We start from the raw sequence: 25,276 nt of genomic DNA, 5'->3' as shown, positions 1-25,276 counted from the left end.
GAGCTTGCTCAAACTCATGTCCATCGAGTTGGTGATGCCATCCAACCATCTCATCCTCGGTTATCCCTTTTCCTCCTGCCTTCAATCTTTCCCAGCATCAGGGTCTTTTCCAATGAGTCAGTTCTTCACATCAGGTGGCCAAAGTATTGGAGTTTCAGCTTCAACATCAGTCCTTCCAATGAATATTCAGGACTGATTTCCTTTAGGATTGACTGGTTTGATTGCCTTGAAATCCAAGGGACTCTCAAGAGTCTTCACCAATGCCACAGTTCAAAAGCATCAATTCTTCAGCACTCAGATTTCTTTATGGTCCAACTCTCACATCCATACATGACCACTGGAAAAACCATAGCTTTGACTAGACAGACCTTTGTCGGCAAAACAATGTCTCTGCTTTTTATTATGCTGTCTAGGTTGGTCATAGCTTTTCTTCTAAGGAGCAAGCATCTTTTAATTTCATGGCGGCAGACACCATCTGCAGTGATTTTGGAACTCAAGAAAATAAGGTCTCTTACTGTTTCCATTGTTTCCCCATCTGTTTGCCATGAAGTGATGGGACCAGATGCCATGATCTTAGTTTTCTGAATGTTGAGCTTTAAGCCAGGATTTTCACTCTCCTCTTTCACTTTCATCAAGAGACGCTTTTTAGTTCCTCTTTGCTTTCTGCCATAAGGGTAGTGTCATCTGCATATCTGAGGTTATTAATATTTCTCCCGGCAATCTTGATTCCAGCCTGTGCTTCATCCAGCCCAGCATTTTGCATGATGTATTCTGCATATAAGTTGAATAAGCTTTCTAACTTCTAATCTACCTTTCTAACTTCTAATTCTAAAGGTTGTTCTTATCTTTTCATCTTTATCATTATATCCACAGTATAATCTACCAACCATCTTTTATTAGGATTACTCCAGTAGCTCTATAATTGCTTTCCTCATGTTTCCCATTTAGGCTTTACCACTAGAGCTTTCTTTTGAAAACAAAATTGATAATTTTTACTTTTTTACTTAAAACTCAGTAGTGACTTATCATTGCTGTTAGAACAAAAGTCCAAATCTTAATGTGATCCGCAAAAGCTTAGCCCTTAGCTTTCTTCTTTTCAGCCAGGAACGCTCACCTCCTGTTCATCTAATTTACTCCTGCCCATCTTTCAGAATTCAGCTCAGTCATCACTCCCTTAGGGAAGCCCTTAACCTCCAACTTCTCCTGACTTGGTCAGTTTCCCCATTACACTCTTTCAGTGTAACCCAGAAACTTTTCTATCTGTAGTTATTACAGTTTTAATTATACATGTATTTATTTGATTCTTTGCTTACTATTAGGGGCTTCCCTGGTGGCTTAGATGGTAAAGGATCAGCCTGCAGTGCAGGAGACCTGGGTTTGATCCCTGGGTCGAGAAGATCCTTTGGAGAAGGGAATGGCTACCTGCTTCAGTATTCTTGCCTGGAGAATTCCATGGACAGAGGAACCTGGTGGGCTGCAGTCCATGGGGTCACAAAGAGTCGAACACGACTGAATGACTAACACTTTCACTTTACTTAATATTGCTCTTCATCATTGGACTCTAAACTCCATGAAAACAGAGAACCAGATCTTTTTCTCCTTGTACACTATTGTACCTTTAGTGCCAAGCACGGAGCCTAGCACATAGTATATGCTCCATAATATTTATTGAATGAAAGAATTATTTAAAATGAGATACCAGTTTTCATGTACTCAATTAATAAGAATATTTTTAAATGATAGCACTGAGTATTGGCAAGGGTTGGAAAATAGGCCAAGTTAATAGTAAAGTTTGTTCTAGAAGACAGTTTTGCAATATTCATCAGAAAATCGAAAAATGAATCCATCCTTTAACTCAGCAGTATTGTTTCTATTATTATTTGTATCCTAAGGAAATTGTCAAGGACGTTCAAAGACAACAAATAAGTTCAGTTTCAAAGATGTTCATTAGTACATTATTTATACAGTGGAAAATTTCAAACAATTTTATTATCCAACAGATGGAGATTAGCTAAATAAACTAAGATGTATTTACATGTTGAAATATGACTGAGAATTTATATGGGTAGTTGCAGTTTTTATTCAATCTATTCATTACTAGTTTCTAAATATATTCTTTAATTTTTAGTCACAAAGAATAAAACAGAAGAGAAATGTTGTAGAAATTATAGAAAATCACTGGAAAAACCGTTAGCTGTAATAACAGACTTTCTTCAAATCTGTAAAATATCATTACAGGAACTTAATGTGATTTCCTTTTTTAAAATTTCAATTTTCTTATCATAAAATGGGTGTATATTATTTTGCAAAAAATACAGAGAAGTAAAAATAAGGATACAGAAATCACCCATAATCACACCACCTAAAAATAATCCCTTTTGTCACATAGCTGTTTTCCCTTGAGTCATTTTTCCATGGATGTTTGTTTATTTACAGAAATGGAGTGATATTAAACATATGTTTTTATAATCTGCTGTTTTTTACATTATCCTATATTGTGGATATCTTTTTATGTCTTTAAGTAGGCTTCTTTGATGTTATTTTTAATTCTCAGTCATATTTCAACATTTAATATAACTATGTTTATTCCAAGAAACTAATACCATATAGAATGTACCATTTAAGGGGAAATATGCTGTATATTTATCATATTGATTATTTTAAAAACTAAAAAAAGGATTTAATTATATCTTAAATATTTTGAAAAATAATTATATAAAAATAATATCTGATTTAATATTTGTTTAGTGGAATAAATAAAAGCAAATAATAATTTCTGAAGTGTTTTTGGAACTTTGTGGTTAAGTCTGAAACTGGAAAGGACATTAGTGGTTGGTCATCAGCTGTCATAAAAATCATAAAGCAAAAGCTTTATAAAAAAGCATACTATTTTAAGATGACTATAAATTATTTAGAAATAGAGGCAGTAAAACCACTCATTTTGAAGTCTGGAAAATGTTTAAGAGTTTGAAAATATTTGACTGAAGCTTATCTCATTTCTGTTTAATTTGTCTTATCCAATTTTAATGGGGAAATTATACTTTTTCAAATTAACCATAATTAATACTGGGCTTTTTTGTTTGTGTCTGACATATGGTTATTATATGATTTTATGTTTTAGGCTACTTGAAATAATATCACATGAGAATTAGATTATCAGACTATGAAGAAATATTAAAAGCCTTGGGAGAGGGTTTAGAACTAGCATTGGAAATAGTCATTAACTTATTTGTCCTGAAAAAATTAAACTTCATGTCTAATAGATTTAAGGTCAACTGTTTTTGACTTTTATGATAATACAAACCTGTTTTTTTCTATTTCTTAATTTTTTAAGAGGTATAACAATGAACTAACTTTTAAAATGAAATATGCATTATTTGAAATAAATCACATGTGTGTGCTTAGTTGCTCAGTCATGTCCAACTCTTTGCAAGTCAATGGACTGTAGCCCGCCAGGCTCCTCTGTCCATGGGATTCTCCAGGCAAGAACACTGGAGTGGGTTGCCATTCCCTTCTCCAGAGGACCTTCCCGACCCAGGGATCAAACCTGGGTCTTATGAGCTACAGGGAAATTCCTTCAGGGGCTTCCCTGATGACTCAGATGCAATTTAGGCATGTTTGAAGATTTCAGAAATCTATTGATCAGTTGGAAACACTACTTTCCAAGAAAGGAATTATAAACTATAATAAACTAGCATATTGCTTTCCTAGAGGGAAAATACCATGATCCTTTACTTCTGATAATACGGCATTTCAGATATTGTATAGATGTCAGAGAAAGCACAAAAAAGAGAAAAAAGAACTTGCAGATGGTATCAGACAAAGAGAACAACAAATCATTATCTAATCACCTCACCTGTTGACTAGATATTCCCAGTTGAGTTGTATCCAATTCCAGGCCATAGTCTTCCCATAGCTGTTGTATGAGATGTATTGAATGACTGTAAACACATCCTGCGTTTTAATAAGGTTTGAGTCCTTGAGTAAATCCAAATACCTAAAAGAAGTCAAATGGAAAAGCAATTCAAAATGAACCTTCAGTGTTCACCCTTAACTAAATTCCAATAGAACTTAGCTTTCATTCCAGTAATTTAATTATTGAGTCATCTACTGAAACAATTAAATAAGAAAAATAATAAAACACCATTTAATATTTTCTAAGATACTTAACTGTTTTTAATTTTGAGGACTAGTGAAGTGTAAACTGTATGAAAATTTCAGTTATTTTGGAAGTACTACAACAATTAAAACCCACAATTTTAACTATTAATTTAAAAAATTAATTGTATTTATTTAATAGAAGCACTCCATCCATTTGCCTATTATTCCATGAAACTAAAAAAGGAACTAATAAATTAAATTACTGATATTCTTTCTTTTTCATAATTTTATAAATTATAAAATTTTGGCTGTGCTGAGTCTTCGTTGCTACACAGGTTTTTCTCTAGTAGTAGGGGCTACTCTCTACTTGTGGTGCGTGGGCTTCTCATTGTGGTGGCTTCTCTCGTTGTGGGGCACGGGCTCTAGGGCATGTGGGCTTCGGTACTTGTGGGGTGTGGGGTCAGTAATTGTGCCTCCAGGATGCTAGAGGACAGGCTCAGTAGCTGTGGTACATGAGCTTAGCTGCTCTGCAGCTTGTGAGGTCTTCCTGGATCAGGGATCAAATCCACATCTCCCACATTGGCAGGCAGATGCTTCTCCCCTGCACCACCAGGGAGATCCTTATATTTTTCTTTTATATGGGACCACAGTTAAGTCTTAATTGATGCTTTTGAACTGTGGTGTTGGAGAAGACTCTTGAGAGTCCCTTGGACTGCAAGGAGATCCAATCAGTCCATCCTAAAGGAAATCAGTCCTGGATATTCATTGGAAGGACTGATGTTGAAACTGAAACTCCAATACTTTGGCCACCTGATGTGAAGAACTGACTCATTTGAAAAGACCCTGATGCTGGGAAAGACTGAGGTGGGAGGAGAAGGGGACGACAGAGGATGAGATGGCTGGATGGCATCTCATGGCTGATGGCACCGACTCAATGGACATGAGTTTAAGTAAACTCTGGGAGTTGGTGATGGACAGGGAGGCCTGGTGTGCTTCAGTCCATGGGGTCGCAAAGAGTCAGACATGACTGAGCAATTGAACTGAAGATTGTAAAAAACAACTTTCTGATGTTTTTTACAATTAACCATATAATCTGTATGGTTAGATTAGTTGGCTATAATTAGAGTATAAAACAAGATAAATTAAGTGACCAAATAGATTTTTATTCACTTTATTCCATGGCTATACCCAGAGGGAATATCTGAGCATGCTCTAATAAACTTCTGCACTGGAGTGGGGCACTCCTGAATTTTGTACAATTTATCTTTTATCCTCTAGTTCGAAAGAATCTTAGTAAGGCATCTAAGTGGAGCTTCCCAGGTGGCACGGTGGTAAAGAATCTGCCTGCCAGTGCAGGAGATCCAAGAGACGTGGTTTGATCCTTGGGTCAGGAAAATCCCCTGGAGTCGGAAGTGGCAACCCACCCCAGTATTCTTGCCTGGAAAATTCTGTGGACAGAGGAGCCTGGTGCGCTACAGTCCATGGGGTTGAAAAGAATTGGGCATAACTGGACACGCACACAAGGCATCTAAGTACTTGCTAATTTTCTCATCATATACAACAATTAGCACAATGACAACCAAGTAATGAGTCAATATGATGTTTTGTGGAATGTCAAGATGATCAAGTTCTGGGTAGATAGACTATCTTAGGCCAGAGAGAAGGAGACTTCACATATAGCCCTGAGGTGAGATAGTGAAAATATATTGTTGGCCCTGCTAAGTAAAAGCAAACTGTTTCTGGGAGCTCTTACAAATTCATTATTGCACTATAATTTACTATTTATATTCTGCCTCTCCCATGAACCTGTAAGTTTCTCAAGGATAGATATTATTCTTTTTCATTTTTATTCCCACAATCTACATACCTATACATAGAAGGGATATCTTAAGTGTTGGTTAAATGAATGAAGCAAGTAACTCAGAATCTATATAAGCAAAATATGAATAAGGCAGAAACTAGTTGATTTGGGACATAGGTGTGAAGCGGGAGAACATTCATAGATGGGCTTCAAGTGGTCTTTGTATCTTTTGAGTATAATATAAATAACTATTTGTGTGTTCATGCATGTTGTGGTGGACAGTCCTCTGCTGACAGAGACCAGTTTCGTTTTGGGTTTGGATCAAGGTATCCTTGATTCTAGGGAAGGCAAATTGCTACCCCATCCTCAGAGTACCATGGTTGGCCCAAGTCAAAGGAACTCAAGTTCATCGCAGTCAGCAAGTGATCAAGTGGTAAATCCAGAGAATCACCCAGAATGATCAAGGGTGACCTAGTGCTAGATAATGAGAGAAGTGGAGATAACTGACCTCTTATCATAAAAGACAGAGTCTTGTGAGGAGGAGCTCTTTTGCCCCTGTCTTTCTTCCATTGAACATATTTATGTGAAGACAAAATATATGGAGCTCTGGAAGTCATAAAACATCCAACATGTGGAAGATGGCAGAAAAGAAAGAGAAAGAGCCTAGGTCTTGGATAAAATGTTGAATCACTGTACATGACTGGAATTCTACCTCTAGAATTTTTTATATGAGATAATGAGTCTTTATTTTTTAAGCCACTCTTACATGGATATTATGTTTCTTGCCAGGAAAATAATTTTTTAATAGACTTTCTTAGAAATGTATCTTCCATTAATTAGCATTTTAAAGAGACCGTGACATGTAAACTATCGAGTACCATTCATGTAATTTTTTAAAAAGTTCCAGCTTACCTTGACAAAAGAGTAACATTCTTCACTGATGCTAATCCATACAGTAGCTTTTCTTTTTCTTGAGCTAATGAAGTTTTCTGGTATTGCTCGAGAGTGTAATTCCATGAAGTCTCATTGCCAGAGTTCTGCATACCATACCGATATACCAGAAGCCTGAGATTTACAGGAAGACTAGAAGAAGAAACAGTGTTTCAGAGATTTTAATTCCTCATTTCTCAGTTTAAAGTCTTCTATATATGAAAACCTGGGAACAGTCACCTTACAGTCCCAGTTAGCCACTCCTGAAATAACTGGGAAGCATTGTTCAAGGCATCGCTGTCTCCCATCTTGCACGCCAGTCCTAATACAGACGCACGGAGTAATCTAAGAAATCAAACACACAGAGCTGGGGCTTTGAGCATTTTTCAACTTATCTTAACACACACAAATATTAAACAAATATTAATTTTTAAAAAGGTAAAAAAATAACTTTGTGAGGTGGTCTCCAACATCATTCCATCCCAGAGAATCTGCAATGGGCTTCACTTGATCTCGGAAGTATTTCTGAAATAAAAGCACCATGTGCAGTGAGTAATAATTTACTATTTAGCAACAGTCTCCCATTTATTATTATCTACAGTTCCCAGTGGTAATCTTTTCCCCTACTAGTTCAGAGAACTTTGGGCCTGTACTTCAGTTCAGAAAGGTATATATTCCAGTTATTATCACATAGCAATTTTACTTCAGTCCTGAACATAAGAACATTCTGAATCACTCTCTAATGTTTTATAGAACTTTGGGTCATCCCCTTTTAGCCTCCACTTCTTAGCTGACATTTTAATAAATAGAATAACACCTGATAGACTTACCATACTAAAGATTGCTCAAGTATTAATGAAATAGTAACTAACATTTGTATATTGCCTTAAGATCTACAAAGTATATTTATATTATATGATTCTTACTATCCCATTACCATGGGAAGTCAAGTACTAACTTCCTATTGTACAAAGAAAATAAAGAAATATGAAATCATTTGTCTAATTTCTTTCATAAAGAAAATGGAAGAGCTAGAAATTGGAATCCAGAATTTGTTTAAAATTACAAGTGTTCTTGTAATCAGAAAGTGCTACAGAAATCACAAAGCCAAGAAAAGTAGTCTGAATGACTGTCATAATAAAATCTCAATGTGGAAATAACAGCAGTAATAATAAGGAAAATGATGTTGTATTTTGATAAGAATAAATTCATTTTAACATAGATAAATCCATTAAAAATAGGATCTAGTTTGTATCTATGGTTTAAAATGTTGTTTTAAATAAAATATTAACTATTATATTTCTTCTAACACTAAAATACACCTTTAAGTGGTATACTGAACCAGAAATACTGATACACTTCAAGCTGAAAGAAAATAGCATCTCTTTGATTTGATTAGTCAAGTCATTATAATTTCCTTTGATTTTACTTGGTAGTCAAGATATGCTTTTGTGTTTCCCAGGAGCTCCTTCTCTCAGAAATCTTCCTGTTCTACCAATGGGACTGCTGCTAAGTTGCGTCAGTCGTGTCTGACTCTTAGCGACCCCATGGACTATAGCCTACCAGGCTCCTCCATCCGTGGGATTCTAGAGGCAAGAGTACTGGAGTTGCCAGTACTGGGTTGCCATTGCCTTCTCTGACCAATGGGACTAAACATCTACTTTCATGAAATATAGCATTAGCATTACCTCAATCACAGGGTATAGCTCTTTATCATCTTCAAACATGCTAATAATATAGGTTACAGCTGAAATGACTCTATGCCATGGTAAATATTCCTTTTCTTCCTTGAGATACTTGGTCAAGTTCAGAGCCTCCTTATAATTTAGAAGCTGAGCTCTAAGAAAGAAAAAAAATTCCACAGTAAATTAAAACCAATAGATTGGTTTCCTTTGACTGAAAGTACTAACATGGGCATCATAGACTTCAACGTTAATGAGAATCCTTCAATTAAACAATTAAGAAAGTGCATTACTATAAAGGTCCAATCAAAGAGGTTTGTTCACAATGATGTATTAGTGTTTTCATATGTTCAACAATAAAGGGGAGACAAAACATTAAGGTATGCATTGAAAAATTTCTGTGGCAGAATTTTAGATAAAACAAAAGTCATTTAGTTGTATGGTTAATATTGACAAATAGAAACTTTTAAACATTAAGTTCACTAGCTCATTATAATATACAAATGCACCATCATAAATATACCTTATTGAATTTTTTATATTTGATATGAATAAGAAATATAACAGTACTTGTGAATCATTAATGCTTAAAACATTTCAATTGAACTTATATTCCCCATAAAACATCTCCTTTTTAATACATTTCCCAGTAATATTTATAAATAAAAATGGATTTTGTTCCTCAAAACAATGTGAAATTACTATTGACACTTTAGTTTAAAGAGTCTGACTTTAAAGAGGAATCTCCTTAGAAAAGACTTGGAACCTTTCGAAATAATATTCTCAGAAATCTGTTATGCCTCAAATTTTAGCCTAGGTTTTGTAAAGACTCTTAGGTGGGAATCCTGTCTTTCTAAACTACATTTTGAAAGTTTAGGTTAAATAATAAACTTCTTGAGATCATTTTTTGTGAATGAGAAATAATGTAATCATACCTTGATTTCTCCCCTGAATTGATAAGAAGATAAATGGTATTGGAGATCTAGGTAAGAATAAACACTTTCGGCATCATATGATTTATACTAATGTGATATGATATAGAGTTTGTTTTCAGTTCAGAGAGCCGATTTCTCCTATTTTCTCAGATCTTGATCTTATTTGTTGTTGTTCAGTCACTCAGTTGTGTCCAACTCTTTGTGACCCCGTGGACTGCAGCACGCCAGGCTTCCCTGTCCTTTACCGTCTCCCAGAACTTGTTCAAACTCATGTCCATTGAGTCGGTGATGCCATCCAACCATCTAATCCTCTGTCATCCCCTTTTCCTCCTGCCTTAAATCCTTCACAGAATCAGGGTCTTTTTCAGTGGGTTGGCTCTTTGCATCAGGTGGCCAAAATACTGGAGCTTCGGTTTCATCAGTCCTTCCAATGAATATTCAGGGTTGGTTTCCTGTAGGATTGACTGGTTTGATTTCCTTGCTGTCCAAGGGACTCTCAAGAGTCTTCTCCAGCACCACAGTTCAAAAGCATCAATTCTTCAGTGCTCAGCTTTCTTTATGGTGCTCAACCTTCTTTATGATCTTTTTAAAAGGATTTATATTTTGGAACATTCAACTTGTCTTAATAGAAGTATAACTAATATTGAGAAATGGAGTACTTTATTGAGAATGTTTGTTGAGTAGAAAGTGATTGTAGAATTTTATGTTGCAATTTGAAACTTGAGAATTTTCTAATTTTAATAATTCTCTAGTTTTCTGGGTGGATAGAGCAACAGCTTTGTCCCATAAGTATTTTCTTAGAATAACTATGAATAGTTGTTGCTCTGAGGATCAAATTGGTGAAGGCTAATGAAAGTTTATGAATAATACGTAATTCAGAAACCTGAATTATGGGCTGCACATTTATAACAGGTGAAGTTTAGAGGCCCATTTTATAAATATATATAAATACTCTATATAATGTATATTTTATAAATATATATAAATACTATATATTTATCTTCCCTGGTGGCTCAGACAGTAAAAGCGTCTGCCTGCAATGTGGAAGACCTGGGTTCAATCCCTGGGTCGGGAAGATACCCTGGAGAAGGAAATGGCACCCCAATCCAGTATTGTTGCCTGGAGAATCCCATGGACAGAGGAGCCTGATGGGTTACAGTCCATGGGGTCGCAAAGAGTCGGACACGACTGAGCGACTTCACTTTCACTTTCACTGTATATTTTATGTTGAAAAATCGATATCCTATCCTAGTGCCTTGTTTTTTCAACATATTTGATAGCCGTGCAATCACTGCACTAGTATCACTTGTTTTTTTAAGGCTGAGTCACTTGGTCAGAATGCTGGGCTGACAATAAATTTTTTTTGTCAGTTATTATAGGGATAATGCTTCCCTGATGGCTCAGACGGTAAAGTGTCTGCCTGCAGTGCGGGAGACCAGGTTCAATCCCTGGGTTGGGAAGATCCCCTGGAGGAGGAAATGGCAGTCCACTCCAGTACGCTTGCCTGGAAAATTCCATGGACTGAGGAACCTGGTGGGCTACAGTCCATGGGGTCGCAAAGAGTTGGACATGACTGAGCGACTTCACTCTACTCTCTACTCTATAGGGATAATATTTGGAGAATTAAGTTGATGCCCTTTTCATTTCCCACACATCATTGCTATTTTGTGGTATTCGATACTTCCCTGGAAGAGCGGTATCATTTAGGATCATGATTCTCAAGTTTGAGCGTGTATCAGTTAGTCAGTTCAGTCACTCAGTTGTGTCCAACTCTTTGCAACCCCATGAATTGCAGCACGCCAGGCCTCCCTGTCCATCACCAACTCCCGGAGTTCACTCAGACTCACGTCCATCGAGTCAGTGATGCCATCCAGCCATCTCATCCTCTGTCGTCTCCTTCTCCTCCTGCCCCCAATCCCTCCCAGCATCAGAGTCTTTTCCAATGAGTCAACTCTTCGCATGAGGTGGCCAAAGGACTGGAGTTTCAGCTTTAGCATCATTCCTTCCAAAGAAATCCCAGGGCTGATCTCCTTTAGAATGGACTGGTTGGATCTCCTTGCAGTCCAAGGGACTCTCAAGAGTCTTCTCCAACACCACAGTTCAAAAGCATCAATTCTTTGGTGCTCAGCTTTCTTCACAGCCCAACTCTCACATCCATACATGACCACTGGAAAAACCATAGCCTTGACTAGACGAACCTTTGTTGGCAAAGTAATGTCTCTGCTTTTGAATATGCTATCTAGTTGGTCATAACTTTCCTTCCAAGGAGTAAGCGTCTTTTAATTTCATGGCTGCAGTCACCATCTGCAGTGATTTTGGAGCCCAAAAAATAAAGTCTGACACTGTTTCCACTGTTTCCCCATCTATTTCCCATGAAGTGATGGGCCCAGATGCCATGATCTTTGTTTTCTGAATGTTGAGCTTTAAGCCAACTTTTTCACTCTGTTCTTTCACTTTGATCAAGAGGCTTTTTAGTTCCTCTTCACTTTCTGCCATAAGGGTGGTGTCATCTGCATATCTGAGGTTACATATTTCTCCCGGCAATCTTGATTCCAGCTTGTGCTTCTTCCAGCCTGTATCAGAGCATGTATCAGCAACACCTGGAAGGTTTTTTTTTTAACACCTGGGCCCCATCTCTAGAATTTCTGACTCAGTAGGTCTGGTGTAGGGCCTAAGAATTCTCATTTCTCACAAGTTCCCAGCAATGCTGATACTACTGGGACCATGTGTGAAGAATCAGTTTTTAACAAAGACAGCTACAGTGCCCTTCCCTCCAAGGTCCCCTTACAGTGCTGTTTTGGCTCGTAGCTGCAGTTTTTCTTCAGAGAATAGCCCTTGACCAAATACACCCATCTTGCTTAAAAGGTTATGCGACCCCTCCCCCTGGTCATTGATTGTCTGATCCAGGAATGCAACAGGCCAGCCTGCTTCCCTCAAGCTGGGTCACTGTGTAGTACAACTCATGGATGGCTTCCTACTGGAATCTGGCAAAGCTAAACTCCAGCTAAGCTTTTCCCCTGCCCCACCCTGCTTCTCACACTCCCTACCTCATGAGAATCCTGTCTCAGTAAACCACGTGTTCACGAACCTCCATTTCAGACTCTGCTTTGAGGGAACTCAACGTAAGACAGCATTTTTACTCACTTTGAGCCTCCAACCCTATTTATTAAATCTGTAGACCAACAGCAGCTCTGAAAGCCGGATTTGGTTGAGAATTTTCCTTATTCAAAAATCTTCCATTTATAGTAAGAGTCCAGCCTGAGGAACTTTGAGCCTAGAATTGACCTACAGTCTATATTGTGGGGAGGATGGAGGCTATAATGGAAAGTTCCCACAAAATGCTATGAAGAAGAAAACAAAAAAGGTCTTTTGAGGAAATTCTTGCTCTCCTATCTTAGGCTGAAGTACTCAGAAGTTTGGGGAATCTTGGAACAAAAGGTTTGGTTTTGCTTTCCTGGGTGTGACCTGGAAAGACTGCATAGTCCTCAAAGAAGGTCAAGTTCAGCACAATGTCCTATCAAACAATGGCTTTTGAATGGGACAGGAGAAATGGTTGAGAGAGGTGGTTAGGTAGAGAGATCTGATGCTATGGAAACTTTTGAAAACTTTTGAAAACTTCCCATGTTAACTTTCGAATTAAATTCAGATTTCTGGCTTAAAACAGTCTCCTTGCAATCAACTAGATCCCTTTTGGAGTCTTTCCCCAGTAACTCACTTCTCCCTTCTTTAAAAGGCAGTCCTCAGTAGGGTGGGAGAAGTTACTTATCTAGTTCTGTGCTGTGGTCTGGTCAGCTCTGTAAGCACCTATAAAGAGGTAATCTGGTGCGCCTAGAGGTCTGTAACTTTGGCATGGCCCATGGCCACTTTGTGGTCTTTATTATTTGCTAGCCTGGCCCTCGCCTTGGACATGGTTGGAGCCTCAGTACCTGGAAGTCTGGCAGAAGTCCGTTTACAGCATTAGTTTAGGTGGCCCTGGAAACTGCCTCCTCTGCCATCCTTTACTCAGCTAGAAACTCCTGCTCCCTTCCGTGTGCTTGCCAGCACTCTCTGCTTTCACTGGTGCTATTCCTGGCCCCTGTCCTGGCTTTGGCACACAGTGGGCTGCAAAGTGCCAAATAAGCTACTGAAAAGATAAAACTCTACTGCAACAGGTAGACAAAAAAGGATTCTTTCTGTCTCAGTTTTGGCAAGGCCCCCAAACCAAGCCCCTTGGCCTATACTCTAAAGTAAGATGTGGGCCCACCCAATCGGGATTGACATGGTCAGGAGGGTCAGCTTTTTGTGACCCTCAGCTGATAGCCCACTACAGCCTGCGAAAGAGATTGGAATGCCTAACAGAGAGAGAGAGGCATTTTAGAAGAGGGCTTTTGGAGAAGGAAATGCCTACCCACTCCAGCATTCTTGCCTGGAGAATTCCATGGACAGAGGAGCCTGGCAGGCTACAGTCCATGGGGTTGCAAAGAGTTGGACACGACTGAACGACTGACACACAGTTTTGGAGGATTCCATCAGTGTACTGCACGCACTGTCCCTCACAGAGGACAGAGTGAAGGGTGCTTTCCCCTCATACCAGCCTAGAAAAGAGGTTTTAATGCAACCACTTGAAGAGTTTTATCTGTGTATCCTGGAACTCATGTGGACACAGTGGCCTGGTATCTGATCCCCAAGAAATCTAAAGGATGAGAGACTGTAGTTGACTACTGCTTTAACATCAGAGTGAAGAGATAGGACTGCATGAGGTGGCCTGTCTCTCCAGACTTTGTCAGGGGAAAGGATATATGAAAACTTGCTATAGACTAGTTGTGGTTTGGAAGTTTTCACTTCCTCACCTCAGGGAACTACAGAAGAAAAGACTGTTGGCCATGGAATGGGCCATAAGATAGCACATATTCCATGAAAGCACCAGACAAGGGAAAGCATCAGTGTTAAACATGTCCAGAGTTCAGAGAGGACCAGAAGTAGACAGCATGTCAGGATCTTCCCTCATCTGCCCTCTCTGTGCTCCTTGCAGTAGAGAATCAGAGGCGACATGGTGAGAAGTAGGAGCTCCTTGTAGCAAAACGGAGAGGAGATCAGGCACCTTGTTCTCATTGCAGGTGGCTGACCTGAAACTAGCCTGTGTGGGGGCTGGCGGAAACTTTAAAAGAACTTAAAAACTTTGAGGGTGTAACTAGGCAGGGCATATGGTTGAGCTGAGCCTGTCGTGGGGACTCAAAGTGACTGGGTGAATTCTTACTCCTTGTCTTCAGCAAATGTGCCCAGCTGGAGAGCAGTAAGACTCCTGGCTCCTCACATTTTGGGGCAGGGAAATCAAGAATATATTTATTTTTAGATCTGTCCTTTTACTGATGAAACATAGTAGTTCATTTCTTTTTGAATATCAGAGTAGAGCTGTGTAAATTCTAATCCTCCCTCATGCACTTACCTATCTATGCAGTTCTATTTTTCTCTGAGTGATTTGGGACAGACTCTAACTAATACAGGTGGGGGTCTGTTTCTCTCTGAGTCCGTTTTTCCTCATGTGTTGCAGACAGAAATTGAGTGATAACTCAATAGTTCAGGCAATGTTTCAGATGACAGCTCAGGTGTTTTCTGGATTGGTTGCTGTGTGATTCTACATGCATTTTGACTTTCAAATTTGTTTCACTTTCTTCCTTTCTGAAGCTCTTCAAAATTTGATGGGGCTATAGTCAAGCAGCTGAACAAATGCAGGAAGATTGTTCAATTGTGTGAGTTATCCACTTTGTATACCATTCCTCAGAGAAAGCTGGTCAAGAGGCTTTCACTTCTTAAAGCAAAACTGTCTGCATTGTGTCATGATGGAAATTAAATGGTAAAGATATTATAATATCTTTATAATCTTTACAGACAAGATTCTAAGCTTTGGAAAAGATCACAGTGCATTCACAGGAGAGTTTTCCTAAAAAAAAATAATCTAATAGTCCTATTATGTTTAAAAAAGATTTTTTTTTTTTTTTGGCCACACCATGCAGCTTTCAATTTCTTAATTCCCGGACCAGGGATTGAACCCATGCCCTCAGCAGTGAAAGTGCAGAGTTCTAACCAATGCACTGCCAGGGAATTCCCTAAAAGGTGGATCATTTTCTTTCACCATATCACCACTTAATTTCCCCAATCTACATAGTGCCAGGAACAGAGTAGGTGCTCAATAAATATTCATAAATGAGGGATTGACATACCATAACATAAATAATCTGTTACATAGCCAGGAGATTAAACCTGGAGGTTCACCAAAGAGAATCAAGTTCTATTACCTGCAATAGAGTCTATATTACAAATTTAGAAGAGCTTGTCTAAATGCTTCTTTTGTTTAGTTGCTAAATCATGTCCAACTCTGTGCAAAACCAGGGAATGTAGTCTGCCAGGCTTCTCTGTCCATGAGGTTTCTGAGGCAAGAATACTGGAGTGGGCTGTCATTTCCTTCTCCAGGGGATCTTCCTGACCCAGGGATCAAACCCATGTTTCCTGCATTGACAGGTGGATTCTTCACCACTGAGCTACCAAATGCTTCTTTGCTGCTGCTGATCAACGGTGCTTGCCTTTTTTGGTCAAGCACTATGATCTATTGAGCACTTCCTAAAGACTGGACAACGGTTGGGGTCCTTTGTGCACATTCTCTCACTTATTCCTCACAAGAGTCTTGTAAGTTCATATCCATTTTACTAATAAGGAAACTAACTGAAGCAGAGACAAGTTAAGAAACTCTCTCAAGGTTATACAGAGCCAGGATTTTAATGTGGTTTGATAACTTGTTTTTAATTCCCTATAAATTCCTCCCTTAAAAATGTCACAAAGGGTTTCTAACTTGCTCTATCTAGGGAGTCCATGTAAAATAGTTCTCCCATGCCTTTAGCGCTGTTATACTATCCTTCCAGCCATATATTCAGTTCCTATTTAATGAGCGTCTACTAGGGGCCAGGCACAGTTAGGAGCTGGGGATAAAATGAAGAGGAACACGATCCAGGTGCCTACCTTCATGAAACTTATAATTTGATGGGTGAGATGGATAATTAATAAGCAATGACAATTAATATTATTGGAAACACAGGGGCCCTAAAAGGGACACCCAGCTCAGACAAGGGGAACTAGCATCTCATTGTCAGTACATTGCTTGTGTCTAAATGAGGCTACAGCAAAACAAGCTGGGTGTGCCCCTAGCTCCTACAGAAGTGCCAGAGATTCAGAAAATACTGGTCAAATTACTAGTGTTAGCCTATCTGAAAAAAGAGTCTCAAAGGTGCTATCGTTACTACTCCTACATTACCCCAATCTATGTTGATTTTTTTTTTTTCAAGGTATAGGTTGTTTTTTTCTAAGTGTAACTACCCTTAGGCCATGAGAAAAAAGTCAAATTTCTGAAATGACACTTTAATTCTATCAATCCTAGAGCACCATGTCTCATTCTTCTTACCCCAGTGACCTGAATGATATTTGGAAACTCTAGCCATAAAATCTTACAATGGGTTTGGGCTCACAGAGATGAGTTCATGAAACACATTGTTTGTCTTTTTATTAAATCAAATTATAACGGTGCACTTTTGAGCATTTGTAAGTGTCGCTTCTAATTAGCTCAAGAATTCAGATTAGTCAAACCTCACTTAAAGTCAATGGGGTAGGTGAGGTTTTTGCATCTGTTAAGGGCTTGATATCAGTATTTTGGCTATAAGGCTCATATTAGTTTTAAAGAAGAAAGTTATGCAAAATAATAATGTTGTAAATAGTGGTTTTGGATACTTTAAACTATAAATTAATACTCAAACTTTGTTGTAATTGATTTTAAAAGAAATTTATGACAAGATCTGTAGTATTTTAAATAATTGAATCTCATTCTGAAACCTACCGTGCCAAGGCAAAAGCATCATCAATAAAACTTGCACGATCAGCAGAAGAAAAGTCCTGGGAAGAGAAAGAAAAAAAGGTAGGAAACGTGAGTCTTAAAGCAAAATATATTGAAAAATTAATAACATTAAGGCGCTGTTCTTAGAACAAAAGTAAAACAATTCACAACCATTTCTACTCTTACCGTGTGGTTGACGGAAAGATTCGTAGCTATCCATTCCCAAGTTGACACTTCGTAATTTACACGATAAAAGCCAATATGATCAGGGTTTATTTTGAGAAAAGCATTCCCACTAAGAGTAGATTCCAAAGTGATTCCTGTGGTAGTAAATAAACACTAATGAGAAACATGTTTGCACATATTGTAAACACATAGAAATTAGACCCAGCGGGCAAAAAGAAAAGAAATGTTAGTTTGAGGAGTCAAGTTTGATTTGGATCCAAAGCCCCAAAGTCTAATTCTTATTATTCTTATTGCCTAACTTTAACATGTCATTGTAGTGTGTGAGCTGAAAAAGAAATAATTACAGGGCACTTATTTATATTAAGTGCCCTGTAATTTGTGACTCATTATTATTTCTTACTTTCAGAAGCTTGTCATATGGGTGAAATAATTTTGTGCTTGTCAATCCCTCAATAAAAATATTTAAAAAAAACAATACTTAAAGACAGAGAAGTCCATGCCCTTTGGGGGTAATCCATATATTCTTAATTATGATGGATTAATTACACAAAGAATATTCACTGGGATAGCCTAGGAAGGATATAAAAATGTAAACATTCAAAAGAATACTATGTTTATTTAAAATCAATATTCTAATTGATGGATATGGTAATTGCTAAGCAGAATAATGATTTGAGAGTCAGTAACAATTTTCAAATGTCAAGAAGGCTTCCAATAGGACTAAAATCCAAATACAGCATTTTTGATCTTGTAGTCCATTTCATACTTGTTCTCCCAACTTTATTTATTTTTGTAAAGCCTTCTACTTCCATATTTCAACTGATTATATCAATGTTTTTTCATCAGTGGATTTACCAAATTAACTTTATTTCTAAAGTAGTATTTAAAATTTACATAAGGCTCTAGGATATAGATTTTGGAAGCTCAACATTGAAGGAACAAAGACTTACGTTTCAAGTAAAAACTACTCAAAATAAGGCAGGAAGAGAAGGGATCAACAGAGGATAAGATGGTTGGAGGGTATCACTAACTCAGTGGACATGAGTTTGAGCAAGCTCCAGGAGTTGGTGAAGAACAGGGAAGCCTGGCTTACTGCAGTCCATGGGGTCCCAAAGAGTTGGACACTGAGCAGTTGAACTGAACTGAACTCCAAAAGGAGATCCAACCAGTCCATTCTGAAGGAGATCAGCCCTGGGATTTCTTTGGAAGGAATGATGCTAAAGCTGAAACTCCAGTACTTTGGCCACCTCATGCGAAGAGTTGACTCATTGGAAAAGACTCTGATGCTGGGAGGGACTGGGGGCAAGAGGAGAAGGGGACGACAGAGGACGAGATGGCTGGATGGCATCACTGACTCGATGGACGTGAGTCTGAGTGAACTCCGGGAGTTGGTGATGGACAGGGAGGCCTGGTGTGCTGCGATTCATGGGGTCGCAAAGAGTCGGACACGACTGAGCGACTGATCTGATCTGATCTGAACTCCAAATAGTATTTATGCTCTGATATGACCAGTGTTTGTTTAGCATAGCTCATATACTTTTTAACTCCTAGACTCCTGTCTGTATGGACAATATGCAACTTAAATAATGATGTGGGAATACTTAGTATATTTAAATAACTTCAGATAGTTTAATGTAATAATAACAATGGATGTGATATTAGAAAATTGGATATGAGGCTGGAAGTAAAAGTGGGGCTTCAATGTGAAGAGCCACAGGCTGTATTAAGTCCATCTTCTGAGAGATGGCAAGAAAAGAGAAGATTTTTAGGTAGGTAAATAATACACTCAGGTCTGTTTCTAGAAAGATAATTTTGATGGTAGGATGGGAAGGAGATATTGGAAGGAGATTCTAGAGTCTACTATGTTAATCTAGGGCAAGAGAAAATGAGGGCTTACCTTAATGTGGAGATGATGAAAATAGATGATGTGTTCAAGAGACACATCACCAGTAAAATCAACACTATCTTTTCTGACTTGATGTGGACAGTTAGAGGGGAAAATGGCGTGCATGACTGAATGAATAATGGTGTTGCCATTACAGAAGGAATAGAGGAAGATGAGTCAGTTTGGGAGGAAAGGTGATTTACATTTTGGAAGTGCTCACAAGGTTTGGAAGATGTCCAACGACACAGTAGTTTTTCATAATACATGAGTAAACACTTCAACAAGACAATAAGTTTCTTTAGGAACATTCATAGTAGGTTCTTGACAAATTGTAAACCTTTACCTCACTCATGTAGTATTTATCTTTCTTTGTCATTCTCCCACGGACAGGTTGTTGAAAGGAAGCTAATCTTTTGGCAGCCATACACTTCGAATGTTTGCATCAGGAGGAGAGCCTCTTGCTAAGTACAGAGCCATATGTTACAGGAGAAAGAGCGTGAACTTTCGAATCTGACAGATCTAGGATACAGTCATTGCTCTCTGACTTACTAGCTGTGTGATCTTGGCCAAATCACTTGACCTCTCTGTGTCCCAGTTCACCATGAGGGAAATGGATAAAAATCCCTGACAGGGCTATTGTGAAGATTAAATAAGATAACATAGGCAAAGTGTTGGCTACATAGTTATGTGTCCAACAGGTGGTAGCTATCCCCATTATTATGAAAGGGGATATGCCGCCAGTTCTATAAATAGCAAAGCAAATATAAATAACATTGAGAAGTTCCTGGCAGTCCATCTCAATACAGCAGTATTTTAGTGTGCTTTATATATACCTAGTTAAGCCTGTCTAGAGTTACTGTGATTTTTCTCACTTTATGGATGAGGAAGCTGAGGTCCAGGAAGTCAGTAGTTACTGGACTTTCCAAGTTCATGCTACTTCTGCAACAGCTGTCAACAACAAAATACTGTTGGGTTGTTTAGTTGCATAATGAAGTAAGTAGGATAAAATACTGATGCCTGTTCCAGGCAGTACATAGAAGTAAAGGGTGCATGATTCATTCTGTTTCTCCAGTTACTAGTACGATTTTTCTGATTATAACAGTAGTATGTGTTCTTTATGGTTTCAAATATGTATTTGGAAAATAAAAAAAGAGTATAATGAAGAATACAAAGATTATCCACCACTGGTTGACATTACATTTTTATCTTGTGTGTATATGTATATGTGTATTTATCTTCCAAATATATGCACATGTGAAGACACAATACATATAGAGAAATTTATTGTGTTTTTGATTGTTAATCCTTTTCACTTGAAATTATATTGTAAACACTTTGCAATTTCATTTTATATATATGAAGATGTAGATTTAATGGCCACATAGTAATCATAGAATTTATAAATTGTTTTGTACCACTTCTTGCTAGTTTTATGCATAAGAGTGGTAAATGGATTCTTTCTGGGTAGGAACTCTTTCTAAATTTTTTTTTTCCTGTTGTCTGTTAATTCAAAATTTCATCCAGAGGCTAATTTCAACTTAGATAGATTGCAATATCAAAGCATGCATACTAGTTTTTAATATACTGTTTTGTGTAAATAATTATAACAAAATTCAGTCAACTAGACAGCTTGTGATAGCCTAGAAATTTCTCTAGAAATTTCTAGAGAAAGAAACATTTTTCTTTGGTGACATAAATACTGTGTTCCATCAATCCTTTAAGCAAATTATCTTTCTGTGTAAAATTACAGTTCGTATCTATTTTATTAAGTTTGTGTATCTCTTAGTAGTAAAACAGCTGAAAGGTATAAGAATACTATTTTTTACTAATGACATACAAATTATATGTGGAGATCTAAAAATTTCAAGTAGGATGCACTACTTGGAATTTGGGGTAAGGAAGAAAAGTTTAATCTCTGAAACCAACACTAACATGATCCATTCATTGTAAAATGGATTGGTTATCCATTTGTGACAATGTTTTCAACAAATTACTTATTCAAAGAAATAATCATATAATTATTGTAATAGTAATAATTACAGAGTCCCATCTAAATCTAAGCAAGAAGCCTAGAGAATCTCCCTGAAAAGAAAGATATAGGATTAATACATAATACATAATAAGCAGGAATTCGGGAAAAATGCATTGTGACTGTCATGATGAAGAATTATCATGGGCAGTGGTTTTGGTGACTGGGAAGAAATAACTGCAAAAGAGAGTTGGATAGTGAAGGTCTGTTGATGTGTGCCTAGGGAAGCAGGTACCCAACTAAGCTGGTACATGTGTTCCAGATCATTTGACAGATCTGCTCTTACAGAAAACAGTGTACGTGGAGAAATCTGTTGGTTGTTTACCACACTGTTCCCTTTTCTTCTAGGTACACAGCTAGACTATATTTATTAGCCTCCCTTGCAGTTAGGTGGCAACATATGATTGACACTGGGGCATAAAGTGTGGGCAGAAATAATAGATGGACTTCTAGGTCTGGTCCCTCCATTATCTTCTTCTGTCCTCTGATCAGATGCAAAATATCCAGCACAGAAGTCTAATATTAGTTTGGAGAGAGAGAGGAAGTGGAGCCATAAGAAGGAAAAAGACAGGAATTCTAAGTCATTATCTGGGAGTGAGCTACCTAGGAGAGATGGCAGTCAGGAACATCTCCATTGGACTGTTGCATGAATACGAAATTTTTATTGCATTGAACTACTACTGATAGCCAATATATGCAATAATTAGGCTTCCCTGGTTAATGCAGTATACAAAGCTGTCACAGCTTGATTGACATCTTTAAAGTAATTGATGTAACTTAGCTCTCCCTTTACCCTAATTAAGTAAACTTTCTTCCTGGAAGAGATACCTAATTAGCTGAAGTGAATATTCTAGTTGACGTTAGCCAATATGTTTTTATTTGTGTAAATTAACAAATTAGCATTCTTATATGTATGGTTCATGTGAATAAGTCTTTCAAGATTTTGTTAACCAGTGCTGAATTAAACAAACTGAGCTTCTGAATCTGCAAATCTGAATCCATAATGAATGATTATGGATTTCTTTTCTTTTTGTTTTCTTTCTCTCTCTCTCATTAAATTAGAAAAATATATGTCCATCATTATTTTGATATGAAATATTTAAATATAACTACCATAAAAGTTTAGGAATATTTATGTGATAGAATTTGGTTATCTAATAATACATAATCTGAAAGAGTTGTGAAAACAGTCATCACAAAGTCTATTCTACATCCTATGCCCTAAAACTGTCTTTTAGACCTTATATGCTCATGAATGCCTATTTTTAAATGTGTTTTAGCAAGATTGGTTGTCTGATATCATATGCTAATCTACAAGTCTTCTAAATGTTGGAAAGCAGCAGATTAAAAACAAAAAGGTGGTATACTACTAAATGTAGATGCGTTGACAGTAGACAGTATAGCAGCTGATGCTAAAGATAGAGGCATTCACTATACATAGGCACCCTCTAGAAGCACAGTAGTCTTCAGACAAACAAGCCTTAATTAAGAAAGGACTTGCTGAATTCTTAGTACATCTTAAGATGTACACAGTGCCTTGAGGGAATAGGGTGAACAGGAGACAGGGAGTATGATATGCAGTGTGTATCTTCAAAGAGCTTATAATTTACATAAAAAGAAAAGACAGAGAATATGAACCTTAATAATGATGTTGCTTAAAATCTAAGGACTAATACTAAGGACTGATGAAACTAATAGCATAAAATATGCTCTCAACAATAAGAGGAGCGATTATTCAGGGTAGGTTAGAATTGCCAGAGAAGGCCCTGAGATGGAGATCTTCTTCTTTTGTTAAAAAGTACATGATTAACTGTTTTCATGTTTAAAATACTGTGCACAACACAAATGTGAATAAAAGACCTTAGGGGAAGCCCCACTATTGCCTGGGAAATTTCTAGCTGATGAATCACCAAAGAAACCAAGAAGGAGGAGGTGGGGCTGGTAACCTGAGCTGGTTGCCCATTCAGTACCCTCAGGACGTGCTGTCATCTGCGCTCTGAGCTGGGAGTTGAAGATGTCCCTAAACAGGAAACAGGAACTTATTGCATAGCCTAAAAATGGAGCAGGCACTTTGAAGTAGGAAGAGATGTCTAATTTGCTTCTGGCTAAATGACCAGTCATGATTCTGAAATTGCAGATAAAGATAGATTTGTCATCAAAGCTCTGTGGACATTAGAGCCACTTCATTCATTCCTTCAATTAACAATTACTAGGTATCTGCTGGAGATACGGAACAACCACACAACAAAAAATAAGCTTCATTCTCAAGGAATATTCTACAGGGAGGGAAGGGACAGATAAAAGTCGGTAGTTACAGCAAAAGAAATGTCTCAAATCTAATGACAGAGGGATTGAGGTTGCCCTGCAAGCCCTTTGCTCTCTCCCTTTCATACTAACATTTTCTGTCCATAGCACTGTTTGAGTCTATACGCAGTCCTATTATCCACATAAACTCTACCTGTAGTCCCCCTAACCCTCAGACAGATGTCCCTTTCTTTACTAACTTTTCTCAACTTCCAGATCTCCACTTGTATTTCTCCTGTGAGCCCCTTTGGCTCTTACCACACCAGGCCCTTATGACATGGTGTTATATTTGCCTGCTGACTCGTCCACACCCTCCCTAGACAGTAAGTGCTGCTGCTGCTGCTGCTGCTAAGTCGTTTCAGTCGTGTCCAACTCTGTGCGACCCCATGGATGGCAGCCCACCAGGCTCCCCCATCCCTGGGATTCTCCGGGCAAGAACACTGGAGTGGATTGCCATTTCCTACTCCAATGCATGAAAGTGAAAAGTGAAAGTGAAGTCGCTCAGTCGTGTCTGACTCAGCGACCCCATGGACTGCAGCCCATCAGGTTCCTCCATCCATGGGATTTTCCAGGCAAGAGTACTGGAGTGGGGTGCCATTGCCTTCTCCGAGACAGTAAGTGCTACAAAGTAAGAATTGTGAGGATTTTTCCCTCGGCATTGTCTCTATACCTACCCCTGTGTCTGGCCCATTAGTTAATGTCCAGTAAATACTTGTTTGAAAGTTATTTCAAATTAATATTTTAATTAATTAAGGACTAAGTTCATTATTAAAATATTATGTCTAATAAGGACATAATACATATAAGAAAAATATTTATTATTAACTCCTGAAATCTATTTTCTGGACCACTGGAATTTTCTGGACCACTGGAATAAACTTCAGTTACCTGGAAGTTTTTCTTTTATGAAAACCTCAGTTTATGAAAATTCTGGAAAGATAGTGTTAGTGAAAATATATTATCCATGCTTTTAAATTTGTAAACATCAAATCAAGAAGATTCCCAGATGTTCCTCCAATCTTCAGTTAACCAGTGGTGACCAATGGGGAAAATATGTAGTAATATTTCAGCCAAATCCACTGAAAATTTCCCAAGGGTATCCTAGCCTCGTTATGTTGTTTATTGGTGCTATCGAACATTTTTTTTTTTACTGTATTTTTTTCTGTCTCCATTTTCCTTTGGCTTACGTAAGAAAAGGGTCAGAAAAGATCTTGGTATGCAAACAAAATTATCCTATATAAAATACTCATCTGGGTATTCTAGAAGAATTTCGGAGAAATCGCTGACTACATCAATTAAAGTTAGTATAAATGACCAAGAGAAAGTTTTTGTCGTAAAGGCAACAGTAAAGGGTCTTACCTTGACAATAGCAAAGCTGGTAGAGCTTTCAGTACAAACTAAAAATCACAAAATAGGGCTTCCCTGGTGGCTCAGTGGTAAAGCATCTGCCTGCCAATGCAGGAAACACAGGCTGGATCCGTGATCTGGGGAAAATCCCACGTGCCGTGGAGTAACGAAGCCTGTGGGTCACAACTAGTGAGCCTGTGCTCTAGAGCTGGAGAGCC

The 25,276-nt window shown here is 37.9% G+C and overlaps 1 protein-coding gene and 1 long non-coding RNA gene across 15 annotated transcripts in view; one reads left to right on the top strand and one right to left on the bottom strand.

The window, feature by feature from the left end:
• The window catches only part of LOC147371137 (uncharacterized), a 125,468-nt gene that overhangs the window by 39,172 nt on the left and 61,020 nt on the right, over positions 1–25,276 (top strand). The window lies entirely within an intron of this gene.
• Positions 1–25,276, bottom strand: part of ENPEP (glutamyl aminopeptidase) — an 81,489-nt gene that overhangs the window by 4,899 nt on the left and 51,314 nt on the right. Inside the window, exons 12-18 of the mRNA XM_086407053.1 lie at positions 17,494–17,627; positions 17,311–17,366; positions 8,521–8,671; positions 7,284–7,357; positions 7,073–7,177; positions 6,815–6,985; positions 3,857–3,997 (exon numbers count right to left, since the gene is read on the bottom strand). Coding sequence (XP_086263179.1) covers positions 3,857–3,997; positions 6,815–6,985; positions 7,073–7,177; positions 7,284–7,357; positions 8,521–8,671; positions 17,311–17,366; positions 17,494–17,627 — 832 coding nt within the window. The remainder of the gene's footprint in view (positions 1–3,856; positions 3,998–6,814; positions 6,986–7,072; positions 7,178–7,283; positions 7,358–8,520; positions 8,672–17,310; positions 17,367–17,493; positions 17,628–25,276) is intronic.

The sequence above is a fragment of the Bos grunniens genome, chromosome 6 (assembly GCF_055505025.1).
Source record: "Bos grunniens cultivar Pamir isolate PY7600 chromosome 6, Bosgru_T2T1.0, whole genome shotgun sequence".
Lineage (NCBI taxonomy): Eukaryota > Metazoa > Chordata > Mammalia > Artiodactyla > Bovidae > Bos > Bos grunniens.
This window is presented reverse-complemented; position numbering and strand designations above follow the sequence as displayed.